The 15,172-nt window shown below is 42.8% G+C and overlaps 1 protein-coding gene across 1 annotated transcript in view; it reads left to right on the forward strand.

The window, feature by feature from the left end:
- The first annotated feature begins 1,759 nt into the window (after positions 1 to 1,759).
- Positions 1,760 to 15,172, forward strand: part of LOC117526687 (solute carrier family 2, facilitated glucose transporter member 5-like) — a 38,835-nt gene continuing 25,422 nt past the window's right edge. The window contains exons 1-2 of the mRNA XM_034188739.1: positions 1,760 to 1,791; positions 13,159 to 13,180. Of these exons, the coding sequence (XP_034044630.1) occupies positions 1,760 to 1,791; positions 13,159 to 13,180 (54 nt within the window). The remainder of the gene's footprint in view (positions 1,792 to 13,158; positions 13,181 to 15,172) is intronic.

Consider the following 15,172-nt stretch of genomic DNA (forward strand, 5'->3'; position numbering starts at 1 on the left):
GTGCGTCTGTTGGCAACTGTTGCAGTGATTTTGGAGGTTAAAACAGTTTTTCGACATGGCACAAAACAGCTCTCCCACACTGATGTGATATTCTGAAAAAGGAAACAGTCTTGTAAATTTGTGCCACGTCAACACGATCGTCCAACAACAATGGTGCCACTGAGTTACATATGTTGTGCCACAGGGCCTTTATGACATCACAAAACAGTCATATTTGTGACTGCAGCTTCATTTTTAATTTGTTTTCTTTGTTTTTTTGTGACTGTGTTGGTGAGGGGCTGTGACAGAGACGGCCAGTGGCTCCCACAAATCCTCAACTCTTATCTCTGTGTGACTGCGGCTGAAGATTTTTTCAACAACAACCTGCATCAGAGATGTGAAGAAAGTTCTCTGCGATTGTGTTCTTTGGAAATAAAGAGCATAAGTTTAACATTTAGCTTCCAGGATTTTGTGGTAATAATTTTAATCCCGTTCTTTTTTGCATCCGCTGCAGATGTAAGGACGAATGTTTCCTGACAGCAGCGCCTCCCGTTTCCGCCGATCTGCCAACTGCACGTGAACACGACGCACGCAGGAACTTAATCATATCTTCTTCTTTCTCTTGCAGATGCACTGAATTGAACTTAATTAGATGCTACATCACCTCAGCGAGGGGCTGCGTGGCAAATCTTATTAAGAAAAAGCAGAATGTTCCTCCAACACTCTGATTCCTTTACATCTTGGCGTCTGTGGGAGAAAAGCCCACCGAGGCATATTCTCCAGCCGCTGTAACTAATGACGCTGCCGCCCGGATCTGACAGTGAGCTGTGTCTGTATATTGTGCTTAATATCATAATAATAATGAGAGCAAATTAGAACAATCAATTTCCATGGCTGGTTGTTGATTGGACGAGAAGGTGGAAGTGACAGAGGGTGATCCATCATCCTCGGCCAGTCACATTAAGGAGAGCACCGTGGAGCAGGTGGGCAGGGCTTTGGGCCAGCAGCAGCCAATAGCAGGGGAGGGGCGGAGGAAGCTCTATTCCACCCACATGGATGTGGACGCGAGGAGGATGCCTGAAGATCCGGCGTGCGTCTTCTCGCTGATACTCCATCAGGACAAAAAAAACAACACATTTAACTTTTGTTTCTGCTCGTTTAATCAGCGTCATTCATTCCCGGCATCATCATGTCGCTTTGTTCTCCTGTAGAACTGATGGAGCCCGCGAGTCTTCACGCCTTCATTAGGCCCACTGGGTGCTGCTTTTAAGCAAACGTGCAGCTGACGCCTGATTGGTTGACCTTTTGACCTCACTAAGAATCAGTCAGTCATCGTCACTCCAGAAAAACGGTTCAAGACTCGAATAAGTCCAGAATCACTGAGCTGCTAAAAAAATTAACACGGTTTCTGTCAGTTTAGAAGCAAATGTCTAAATGCAGCCGGACACGCAGGCAGCAACTGAACCAGCAACCGAACCAGCAACACGCAGTGACCCGGGAACAGACTGACCCAGTACAGATCCACACACATTGACGGGGATCCGTCACTCGCAGGATAAAGTCTGTTCCACAAGCAAACTTTTCAATCTGCAGTAAGAAGAGAGTTAAAATAGCGACATTAAGTGTGTTTGCAGCTTCTATCAGTCGGCACCGGAGTCGTTCTCTCTAATCCTGTTTCTGCTAAATGATGGCAGGGAGCAGCTATATTAGATTTCATCAGTAGCCATCAATCACGGCTGCACTTAACACGATCAGCTCCTCGCTTTATTCAGAGCGAACAATGGGGGACAGAAACGTCCCGCCTGCAACACAGTAAATGAGGAATTTAAATACTGCACAAGAGACTACGGCAGCTCGGAGGGGGCTGACTGATTAAAGGCCACAATATCTACTTTTCTACGCAGATGATCTGTCAGCAGCATGAGCAAGGAGCCTCAGTGAAATAATGGGCCACTAATGTGAGGTTACTCTGTGTGGGTGCACAAACACACACACACACACACACACACACACACACACACACACACACACACACACACACACACACACACACACACATTCATGCACACACATACACATATATATATATATATATATATATATATATACACACAGGCATGCACTCATGTGCATACACACGTATGCATGCACATACACGCGCTAACACACGTTAGCAGCACAAATGCACATGTAAGTGCAGCCACTTTTTTCCACACAGTTCACGTTTGCCAGTGCAGCGCCCGCTACTGTCAGCTGTTGATGGGTAATTTATCAAATGATCTTTGATTCACTGCTGAGAGGAAATTAAATGTACTTCCAGTCAGGAGGAATGCATTCAGCTTGAGAATGTTAAATGCTGAATTTGATTTGGGGTGTACAGGCAGCGTGATGTCACAGATACAGTGGTGGAAAGTCAGATGATCCGAGTGTAACTGTGTCGATTAAAGCGAGGATTCCAAACACATGACGGGCCTCAGTCAAGAGTTTCCACAAAGATAAGCTCACTGCTGTTTGACGTGGTCACAGGAGCTGCAGCGGCACTCAGAGAGCGCGTACGAAGGCCCCAACAGCTCGTCCGAGGATCCACAGAGGACTTTTATTCACAGTCACAGTGCACAAGTGACAGAAGTGTTAGAGGTTTAAGTGTCGTGTTGCTGTGGTTCTTTCTGTTTGTCTTTACCATCTGCAGTCAGGATCCTTTAAATGTTGTTCTGGGACAAAGTCCTGTTTGTCACCTCTAACTCTGCAGCTGCCCTGAACGCACTCAAACACTCCTTTCCACCACCAGAAAGGAATGACTTTTAAAATATTCATCTTGTTATCTCATAATTATTTTTCAGACCATCTTCTCTCTCTCTCACTCTGGGATGTTTGGGATGGCTCCCTCCATTCCTTAATTATCAGCTTCCTTTTCCCGGCACAAAGGGGCTTCCAGGCTCATGTGACCTGTGATGGAGACAGCAGAACCTTTCATGGCCGAGATAACTTTGTTTTCTGAGTGGGAAGCATGTTCACAGCCGTGCTCAGACACGCCTCCCAGGAGACGCCACGCTCTGCAGACGTGGTGCAGACCAACTGTTTGACATCTGAAGACGACAAATCACTCACAGGGAGCAAATTATTCATGACTTAGATGGCAGAGGAAACATTACTGGCAAAGAATGAAAAAATCACCAGGGTGAGTATTTAAATCTCCTCAGAAATGACTGAAATACAGACACATGCTTTTTGATTTTGTATAATTAATTTCTTTCTTTTTTTTTTTTTTTTGCTGAGGAAATAACAGGTTTGACTTTTTTGATGCACACGTTTTATTTTTATAAGATTGAAGATGATCAATATTTTGTTTTTAAATATTGCTTCATCTTTTATTCAGATATTTTGTTGTGCTTTATTGATACAGTGTTTCACATTTAGTAATAAAATGTTTCAGTAATAATTAAAAAGTGTTTCTTTGTGATAAAATAATGAGAAAAGGTTCAAGATTGGTTCAAGTCCCTTTAGGTCCCAGCAGAGGTTTGAATCACTCTGGAGTCATGATCAATAAACAACATCAGATAACAACAAAGTAACACAACTTTATAATAATTATTAAAAAAACATATTCCAGTAATCTCACTAATTAATTGCTACAAAATGTAATCTGTACTTTAATTCAAGTAAAAGTTAAAGTAACAGTAAAACTTTTGAACAATCTCACCAACAAATGCACAAAAAGACAGAAGAATGTCATCTGTCTATTGTAGAGAAAAACCTCATGAATGAAGAAATTAACATCATTCCAATGCTGTTTCCTTTTTCTGCATTAAAAATAAAACTAGCGCGTTTCCTGTGGGGATCCATGGGTTCTAGATTGAGTCGTGTTTATAAAATAGCTGACATTTTTCAAGGGTGGTAATAAATTATGCAAAGTTTTGATAATGATTTGGAATGAAGTATGAGTCCAGAATGTAATTATCAGCGTCCATTGTTCACGGACGATGTTTACACGCAGCCAATAACCCTTTCATAACCGGAATATTAGCAATAACCGGGTTGCACACAGCCATGTAAACACCCGCCACCTGGCTTTTAATATATAGATTTTCTCATGAGGTTCCACGTGAGCAAAACGAGAGACGTTCTAGTCACTGAGTCACAGAAAACAAATCAGAATCACAGCAGCAGATTCATATGTTTTTTGACACAAATTCAATTTACAAAACATAAAAATCACAATTTCTTGCAGTTATGAAGTGGTGTCAGAATAATGCCGCATTCACACCGACACGCGAGTGACAGCGGCGACAGGTTGCCATGTAATCCCTATGGAAGGAAGCATTGTGGCGCCACAAAAGTTCAAGCCACGCAATGCGATGCAATGGATGAAAATAAAGCGATTTTGAGCAATTGGCGCATTTGTGGAGTGATATCATGTCGCGTTGCCCGCCTTCCCAAGATGAAAAATCTGAATTTTTTTCATCTTGTCGCGTCACGATGACCAATCAGGGACTGGTGATGTAGTGATGTGGAGATGTCTGAGTTTATACTTGATGTGGACATGTCCTGTGTCTGGCAGCCAGCCTGTGAGCAGGACTTATGTCCCTTTTGTCTTTTATTTCACAATTATGACAGAGTTTGAGGGGAGAGCAAGCAGCAGCACTGCAGCAGCAACACCGAAGCAGCGGCGGCAGCAGCCAGTTTTTTTTTTCCACGTGCACGCAAACGAATCGTCCGTGAGATAATTTTATTAATCAATCAATCAATCAACTTTTTTCTTATATAGCGCCAAATCACAACAAACAGTTGCCCCAAGGCGCTCCATATTGCAAGGCAAGGCCATACAATAATTATGAAAAACCCCAACGGTCAAAACGACCCCCTATGAGCAAGCACTTGGCAACAGTGGGAAGGAAAAACTCCCTTTTAACAGGAAGAAACCTCCAGCAGAACCAGGCTCAGGGAGGGGCAGTCTTCTGCTGGGACTGGTTGGGGCTGAGGGAGAGAACCAGGAAAAAGACATGCCGTGAAGGGGGGCAGAGATCGATCACTAATGATTAAATGCAGAGTGGTGCATACGGAGCAAAAAGAGAAAGAAACAGTGCATCATGGGAACCCCCCCACAATCTACGTCTAAAGCAGCATAACCAAGGGATGGTCCAGGGTCACCCGATCCAGCCCTAACTATAAGCTTTAGCAAAAAGGAAAGTTTTAAGCCTAATCTTAAAAGTAGAGAGGGTATCTGTCTCCCTGATCTGAATTGGGAGCTGGTTCCACAGGAGAGGAGCCTGAAAGCTGAAGGCTCTGCCTCCCATTCTACTCTTACAAACCCTAGGAACTACAAGTAAGCCCGCAGTCTGAGAACAAAGCGCTCTAATAGGGTAATATGGTACTACGAGGTCCCTAAGATAAGATGGGACCTGATTATTCAAAACCTTATAAGTAAGAAGAAGAATTTTAAATTCTATTCTAGAATTAACAGGAAGCCAATGAAGAGAGGCCAACACGGGTGAGATATGCTCTCTCCTGCTAGTCCCCGTCAGTACTCTAGCTGCAGCATTCTGAACCAACTGAAGGCTTTTTAGGGAACTTTTAGGACAACCTGATAATAATGAATTACAATAGTCCAGCCTAGAGGAAATAAATGCATGAATTAGTTTTTCAGCATCACTCTGAGACAAGACCTTTCTGATTTTAGAGATATTGCGTAAATGCAAAAAGGCAGTCCTACATATTTGTTTAATATGCACTTTGAATGACATATCCTGATCAAAAATGACTCCAAGATTTCTCACAGTATTACTAGAGATCAGGGAAATGCCATCCAGAGTAACGATCTGGTTAGACACCATGCTTCTAAGATTTGTGGGGCCAAGTACAATAACTTCAGTTTTATCTGAGTTTAAAAGCAGGAAATTAGAGGTCATCCATGTCTTTATGTCTGTAAGACAATCCTGCAGTTTAGCTAATTGGTGTGTATCCTCTGGCTTCATGGATAGATAAAGCTGGGTATCATCTGCGTAACAATGAAAATTTAAGCAATACGTCTAATAATACTGCCTAAGGGAAGCATGTATAAAGTGAATAAAATTGGTCCTAGCACAGAACCTTGTGGAACTCCATAATTAACTTTAGTCTGTGAAGAAGATTCCCCATTTACATGAACAAACTGTAATCTATTAGACAAATATGATTCAAACCACCGCAGCGCAGTGCCTTTAATACCTATGACGTGCTCTAATCTCTGTAATAAAATTTTATGGTCAACAGTATCAAAAGCAGCACTGAGGTCCAACAGAACAAGCACAGAGATGAGTCCACTGTCCGAAGCCATAAGAAGATCATTTGTAACCTTCACTAATGCTGTTTCTGTACTATGATGAATTCTAAAACCTGACTGAAACTCTTCAAATAGACCATTCCTCTGCAGGTGATCAGTTAGCTGTTTTACAACTACCCTCTCAAGAATCTTTGAGAGAAAAGGAAGGTTGGAAATTGGCCTATAATTAGCTAAGATAGCTGGGTCACGTGATGGCTTTTTAAGTAATGGTTTAATTACTGCCACCTTAAAGGCCTGTGGTACATAACCAACTAACAAAGATAGATTGATCATATTTAAGATTGAAGCATTAAATAATGGTAGGACTTCCTTGAGCAGCCTGGCAGGAATGGGGTCCAATAAACATGCCGATGGTTTGGACGAAGCAACCAATGAAAATAACTCAGACAGAACAACCGGAGAGAAAGAGTCTAACCAAATACCGGCATCACTGAAAGCAGCCAAAGATAACGATACATCTTTGGGATGGTTATGAGTAATTTTTTCTCTAATAGTCAAAATTTTGTTAGCAAAGAAAGTCATGAAGTCATTACTAGTTAAAGTTAATGGAATACTCAGCTCAATAGAGCTCTGACTCTTTGTCAGCCTAGCTACAGTGCTGAAAAGAAACCTGAGGTTATACTTATTTTCTTCAATTAGTGATGAGTAGAAAGATGTCCTAGCTTTACGGAGGGCTTTTTTATAGAGCAACAAACTCTTTTTCCAGGCTAAGTGAAGATCTTCTAAATTAGTGAGACGCCATTTCCTCTCCATCTTACGGGTTATCTGCTTTAAGCTACGAGTTTGTGAGTTATACCACGGAGTCAGACACTTCTGATTTAAAGCTCTCTTTTTCAGAGGAGCTACAGCATCCAAAGTTGTCTTCAAAGAGGATGTAAAACTATTGACGAGATACTCTAACTCCCTTACAGAGTTTAGGTAGCTACTCTGCTCTGTGTTGGTATATGACATTAGAGAACATAACGAAGGAATCATATCCTTAAACCTAGTTACAGCGCTTTCTGAAAGACTTCTAGTGTAATGAAACTTATTCCCCACTGCTGGGTAGTCCATCAGGGTAAATGTAAATGTTATTAAAAAATGATCAGACAGAAGGGAGTTTTCAGGGAATACTGTTAAGTCTTCTATTTCCATACCATAAGTCAGAACAAGATCTAACTACACAGATGTATAATAAAACAAATGGTGACTGGTTTATAACACAGCTATGACAGAGTTTGATGGGAGAGTGAAGAACTGCAGCGGCAGCCAGTTTTTTTTTTTTAATTGTTCACATGTGCACACATGAACAGACAGGAGGTCCTCAAACTGGGTCCTGGAGAGGCAGAATTACTGCTGAAAGTGGCCATCATCCAGACCCAGCTCCTGCAGCAAATGATGAAACTCCCCAAATTGGGAAGGTCTCTTGAGGATGTTGTGAACCCAGGGACGGTGCCGCTGGCGACGTTTGTCAGCTTTCCACAACAAATAGAGCACAGCAACTCACTCCGTGTGATCAAGGTCCAGCATGTTGACTTGACTGACAACCGGAGCCGGCAAGCGTAATGGAAGTTCCTCCTATTTGATGACGCATTGGGGTGAATTTTCACAGCAAAAGCAGAGTGACACACCGGGAGATGGTGGCACATCCATCGCCAGGTGAGAGACGTGAATTTGTGGAGTTGCGTGTCGTGCAGTGTGAACGTGGCATAAGGGAGCTGTGAAGATGCTGCCCCCTTCAGGCAGTCTGCGTCCAGCGGCTGTAACTTTTATTCTGCTTTAAACAGAAAACCGTCTTGGAATCAGATCACATCTGTTTTCTATGTACTGTATTTTTGGAGTGTAAGTTGCATCTATTAAAAAATGCCTCTTGAAGAGGAAAAACCCATATATAAGTTGCACTGGAGTATACGAGGGCTGTCAATAAAGTAAGGGTCCTTTTTATTTTTTTCAAAAACTATATGGATTTCATTCATATGTTTTTACGTCAGACATGCTTGAACCCTCATGCGCATGCGTGAGTTTTTCCACGTCTGTCGGTGACGTCATTCGCCTGTGAGCACTCCTTGTGGGAGGAGTCGTCCAGCCCCTCGTCGGAATTCCTTTGTCTGAGAAGTTGCTGAGAGACTGGCGCGTTGTTTGATCAAAATTTTTTCTAAACCTGTGAGACACATCGAAGTGGACACGGTTCGAAAAATTAAGCTGGTTTTCAGTGAAAATTTTAACGGCTGATGAGAGATTTTGAGGTGATCCTGTCGCTTTAAGGACTTCCCACGGTGCGAGACGTCGCTCACCGCTCTCAGCCGCCGTCGTCAGCCTGTTCAAGCTGAAAACCTCCACATTTCAGGCTCTATTGATCCAGGACGTCGTGAGAGAACAGAGAAGTTTCAGAAGAAGTCGGTTTCAGCATTTTATCCGGATATTCCACTGTTAAAGGAGATTTTTTTAATGAAAGACGTGCGGACGGGTCCGCGCATCGGGACGCAGCCGACGCGGTGTGGCGGCACAGGAAAAACACCTCCGTGTTGATAACCATTTGTAAAATCCAGGCGGCTTTTGATGGCTTTCAGTGGAGTGAGTATATGAGAAACTGTTTAACAGGCAGGACATGTTCCAACTTGTCCTTAAGGCTTTCAACAGAGGTGTTTTTCCTGTGGCGGAGCATCGCGGCGGCTGCGTCCCGACGCGCGGACCCGTCCGCACGTCTTTCATTAAAAAAATCTCCTTTAACAGTGGAATATCCGGATAAAATGCTGAAACCGACTTCTTCTGAAACTTCTCTGTTCTCTCACGACGTCCTGGATCAATAGAACCTGAAATGTGGAGGTTTTCAGCTTGAACAGGCTGACGACGGCGGCTGAGAGCGCTGAGCGACGTCTCGCACCGTGGGAAGTCCTTAAATGACAGAATCACCTCAAAATCTCTCATCAGCCGTTAAAATTTTCACTGAACACCAGCTTAATTTTTCGAACCGTGTCCACTTCGATGTGTCTCACAGGTTTAGAAAAAATTTTGATCAAACAACGTGCCAGTCTCTCGCCAACTTCTCAGACAAAGGAATTCCGACGAGGGGCTGGACGACTCCTCCCACAAGGAGTGCTCACAGGCGAATGACGTCACCGACAGGCGTGGAAAAACTCACGCATGCGCACGAGGGTTCAAGCATGTCTGACGTAAAAACATATGAATGAAATCCATATAGTTTTTGAAATAAATAAAAAGGACCGTTACTTTATTGACAGCCCTCGTAAGTCACTCCTTTTTTTGTGTTTTCAGAGCTTTAATTTGGGATTATTGTGCATTGTTATAGTGTATTTTTAATTACTGCAATTATTTATTTTCTTATCAGAGCTTATTTTGTTTAGTTCTTTGGTCACTTTGTGAGCGTCTTGCATGGCAGCACCCTGACATCAGCATGTGAGTGTGGCTGTGTGAATGGGTGACTGGGTGAATGTGAGCCATAATTGAAAAGTGCTTTGAGCTTCTGATGCAGATGGAAAAGTGCTTTATAAATGCAGACAATTTAGTGCTTTGATCCCAGGAAAAGTCTTATATAAATAATCATTACTATAATTAATAACAAATGTGTGATTTTGCAGTATACGAGGTCTGTTAGAAAAGTATCCGACCTTATTATTTTTTTCAAAAAACATATGGATTTGAATCACGTGTGATTGCATCAGCCAAGCTTGAACCCTCATGTGCATGCGTGAGTTTTTTCATCAGCACTTTTTCGTCACATTAAGACAGACGTGTGGAGGAGTTCAGCGCATCATGGTGCAGCCGCTCGGCGCAAAGAAACGCCGTGATGAAGCCTCACGGGACATGTTGGGGCTTGTCCAGCTCAAGCTCAATTTCTCGGATATTCACACGACAGAAAAGCAACCAGAATCTGTCTGAAAGCCGTCCTGTGAGACCAACACCGAGGTGGTTTTGTGCCGCGTTAAGAGCGGCACGGTGGCGCGTCCCTCGGCTTCTTTTTCCATGAAAAAAAAACTCCTGTAACGGTGGAATGTGCCGGAAAAAGTGCTGATGTCCACGTCTTTTCACAATTCCTGTGCTAGTCAGAGGACATACCGGATCAAGACAGCATCCAGTTTAGAAATGAACGGCACATTTCACTGTTACAGGAGTTTTTGTCATGGAAAGAGGAACAAAGGCGGAGGAATTCTGCGCGTCGCAGCGGAGCTGCATGGTGAAAAGAAACGCCGTGATGAAGCCTCACAGGACATGTTCTGGCATGTCCAGCTCACAATCACAATCGGATATTCACCGACTGGAAAGCAACCGGAATCCGTCTGAAATCCACCTTTAAGCCGTCCTGTGAGACCAACACCAAGGTGGTTTTGTCTTGCGTAATGAACGGCTCCATGGCGCATCCCTCGGCTTCTTTTTCCATGAAAAAAAAACTCCTGTAATGGTGGAATGTGACGGAAAAAGTGCTGATGTCCACATCTTCTGCCTTTTTGTGTAAGTCAGACGAGGTCCCGGATCAACAAAGCCTTCACGTTGGAAATGATCTGGTTGTTTGTGCGGGGTGTCAGCCTGTCCATCGGCGCTGGGAGCACGCCGCGCTCTCAGCAGTTGTGGGCCATCCTTAAAGGGGCAGTAACACCCCGTAATCTGTTTAATCCCCATAAAATCGTCCCTGAAAGCCATATTAATTTTTCGAATGGTGTCCACCTGGAGGTCTCTCACAGTTTCTGGAAAAAAATTGATGCAGCAAAGATCCAAATCATTCAGACATTTATTCGCAATAAAAAATAGACGAGAGGGGTAGACCACGCCTCACTCAAAGTGTGCTCACAGGCGAATGAAGCAACCGACAGACGTGAAAAAACTCACGCATGCGCACGAGGGTTCAAGCTTGTCTGACGCAATCACACGTGATTCAAATCCATATGGTTTTTGAAAAAAATAATAAGGTCGGATACTTTTCTAACAGACCTCGTATAAGTTTCAGGGTCTCCCAAACTAGTAAAAAAAGCGACTTATACTCTGGAAAATACAGTAACTGTGATAGAATAAATTTAAAGCTACAGCGTGCATGATATAGGGACGTTTATCAGCAGAAATTTAATATGGAAAGTTTGATCATCTGTTTATTAGTGTTTAATTAATAATCAATGTGTTTTCATGAGCTTAGAATGAGTCCTTCAAATCTACATGGGAGCGGGCCCCCTCACAGACACCGCCATGTTCCACCGCGATTTTAATGCAGTAGCCCAAAAGGGACACTTCCTCTGACTTTTGCATTTTGCAATATGGCTGGAAGATTGAAGAAACCAGAAGAGGAAACACACACCGTCTAATAGTTGCTAATGCAGGCCAACAAGTGTGAGAATGTGCTATTTTTAATTATATATTAATTTTTTTTGATAAATGAAGGATTAGACATATTGTTTATTCAACCCAGTCTCATGGCAAGTCGTGATTCAGCATCACAAAATATACATTAATCTATTGGTTTGTGATATTGTGACGAAAAGCGCCTCATTTTCATCATGGCAGCACCAATTCATTCTAATTCATGCTGCACGAAATTAAAAGTGAAGCGGGGGGTGGGTGGGTGGGTGGGGGGTTATGGTTAGAGGAAGGAGTAGGGATAGTAATAGTGAGTTAAAAAAAAAGCGTCACAAAAATTTGACTCATTTCATGACGGGAGCACGAAAAAAAAAACTAAACGTGAGACCGGGCTGTGTTCACTGCTTGGGGGCGGTGGCCATCGGTTAGTGCACTTGTTTCCAGTGCCGAAGGTTCCTGGTTCAATCCTCACCATGTAATGTGGCATTGCATCAGAAAGGACATCTGGTGTTAAAACTGTGCCAATTCAACATGTGGATCCACCTCAGATTTGCTGTGGAAAAACAAGGGAGAAGCTGAAGGGACTTAATTTTTTTTTTTTTTGACACATTGTTTATTGTAAGAGAACAAGAATCACCAAAGAAGAGAAAACACAACAGTGAACAGCAACGACATAACTTCTTCTCTGACAGAGTCTTCCCAAGGAAATAATAAAGTTCTATCTAATTTAATCTAATCACCTAATCTACAACTGTAGCGGTTTGCTCCGCGTTGTGTTTCTGTTGTTGACTTCTCCCACTCACCCCCCCACCCCACCCCACCCCAAAGGACACAAACTCACGCTCGCCGGCTCGAGAGGCAGACGTTCTGAAGAGTCGGATAAAAGCCGAGCTCTGCCTGAAGTCGCCAGTGACTACCTCATGCACAGCGCCTCCTGCTGGCCCCTGTCAAACAGCCTCACCATTAGATGGCACTAAATCATACACACTGTAGCTTTAAGTGGCCTTTACATCCTGATATTGATTACTAAATACAAACGTCCAGAGCAATGGTCAAACTGCTATATGGAAATCAGTACCTTGGACAGTTACTCAGCAGAAATAAGCACATTGACAGCCGTTTTATCTCAATCCGGCTGATACCAGTTGGAAAAATGGACTGCATTTATATAGCGCTTTTCCATCTGCATCAGGTGCTCAAAACACTTTACAATAATGCCTCACATTCACCCTGATGTTAGGCTGCTGCCATGTAGAGCGCTCACTACACACTAAGAGCAACTAGGGGATTAAGGACCTTGCCCAAGGGCCCTTAGTGATTTTCTGGTCAGGCTGGGATTTGAACCAAACATCCTCAGGTCTCAAGCCCAATGCTTAACCACTAGACCATCACCTCCCCTTTTGTTATCATTCACATGCTGCAGAATGTCCCATCGCCTGAAACACTTTGACTAAAAAATATTTTTCCTCAATCCCGTGAGAACATCATACAGTTCTTATGGGGTTGGCGTTGATGTAACTATGGTAACAAACTCACAGACAATCAAAAACACACACTGTAACCCTGCTGACCTTCAGCCTCAGAGGTCAGTTGAGCTCTGTGCACTGACATGGGATGGCAGTTTCGGGGTTTTTGATGTCATAAAGCACTGGATCGCCCCCTGTCTTTTTTTTAACATTTATTTATAATTTTTTAAACAAGAAACAAAATACCTGCACACCTTCTTCAAAAGTACAAACACAACTAAATCATAATCAAACATGTGCTACAACTCGAACATCCAATCCAAACTACCAACTGCACGCCCCATGAAACAATAAAACACACACACACACACACACACACACACACACACACACACACACACACACACACACACACACACACACACACACACACACACACACACACACACACACACACACACGACAGTCAGGTCCAAATGTTTTCAATGACCTGAGATAATCGATACACAGTTGGCACAGTTTTAGAAACCCATCAGCCCGCCGTCTGAGTGTAAACTTGATTTTTCACGTTTTAACAAAAACATGAAATCTTTCAACCAAAAAGAAATAGATGGGGGATGTGAAGCTTTCCAGGAAAATAATTTTCTGCATCGTGCAAACAATGAGGTAAAGGCAACTACATCCACCTGTGAGTTAGTCAGGGACACAGTGTGACTCCAGGAACTCCAAAAACAGTGATGAGTGGACAAGAATGTGAGAGATAACATCAAAATACAAAATCCAATATGGCTGAAGTCTGGGGCAAAGAAAAAAACATGTGACTTAAATCACAGGGGGAGGAGTTACATCTACCACACAGATCAGAAACTTTGGGATCAATTTAGGATAATTTGGACTTTGACAAATGCAGCCTGTGTACTACTTTAAAGTGAATAAGGGAAAGTCCTGCACAAGATCACGTAGGAATTCTGTCAACTGTTTTATCCCAGAAACCTTCCCTGAACTCCAGACCCAACTCTTGTTCCCAATTACAGAGCATTTTATTGACTAAATGATTGTATATCCACAATATAAGAGCTTTCTTATGGGGCATAAATTCAAAGAGGTCCTCCTAAGGATGTTTAGAATAGAATAAAATAGAATAGAACAGAATAGAATAGAGCCTTTATTGTCATTGTACATATACACATACAATGAAATTTGTCCTCTGCATTTAACCGTCCTACTTGCACTTAGACACAATTCAACCACTAGCAGCAGTGGGTATCCACAGTCCAGGGCCCAACTCCAGATGTAGACGCTGCCTTCACCAGGAGCAGACCCTAAATAAGCATGTTTTTTATTGTGGGAGGAAATCAGAGGAAACCCACACAGACACGGGGAGAACATGCAAACTCCACACAGAAATGCTGGTAAAAGACCTTCTTGCTGTGAGGGACCAGTGCTAACCATGAGCACTGTGTCGCCCGTTTAGGGGCTGAGTGGGGAACTCTTGAAAAATAGAAGATGCACAATGTCTAATTTGAAAAAAAAAAATTAAATCAGTCACCTTAGTATTTCTTCTGTTTTTCTTGTTGCTTAATGATGACAAATTATACTGTATTTGTTGTCTTTTCTGCTGTCTGATTCTGGGTTTTTTTCACACCGTTTGAGGTGCAGCTCCATCCAGAGATGGGAGTGGGTGTCTTCTTCTGCAACTCTCCCATCCTGGACACCAGCATGGATGTCCAAAATTTCCTGTATATTTGTTTTGTCTATTGTATCTGTATCATGGCCCAAGCAGAGGGTCACCCCTTTGACTCTGGTCTGCTTGAGGTTTCTTCCTCAAATCATCAGAGGGAGTTTTTCTTACCACAGTCGCCTGTGTTCTTGCTCTGGGGGTTGGGAAGGTTAGACCTTAGTTGTGTGAAGCACCTTGAGGCACCTCTGTTGAGATTTGGGCTATATAACCGAAATAAATTATATTAAATTAAATTAATGAGGAAAACAAATCAGTTGTTTCCCCCATTGTTCCCCCCCTTCAATTATCACAGGAACATTTTCGGCAGAGGCAGTTGTGCTCGATCAACAAAGTTACCATTGAATGATATTGCAAAAGAAAGAAAAAGAAGACACTGGACACAAA

This window comes from Thalassophryne amazonica, chromosome 15 (assembly GCF_902500255.1).
Source record: "Thalassophryne amazonica chromosome 15, fThaAma1.1, whole genome shotgun sequence".
NCBI lineage: Eukaryota > Metazoa > Chordata > Actinopteri > Batrachoidiformes > Batrachoididae > Thalassophryne > Thalassophryne amazonica.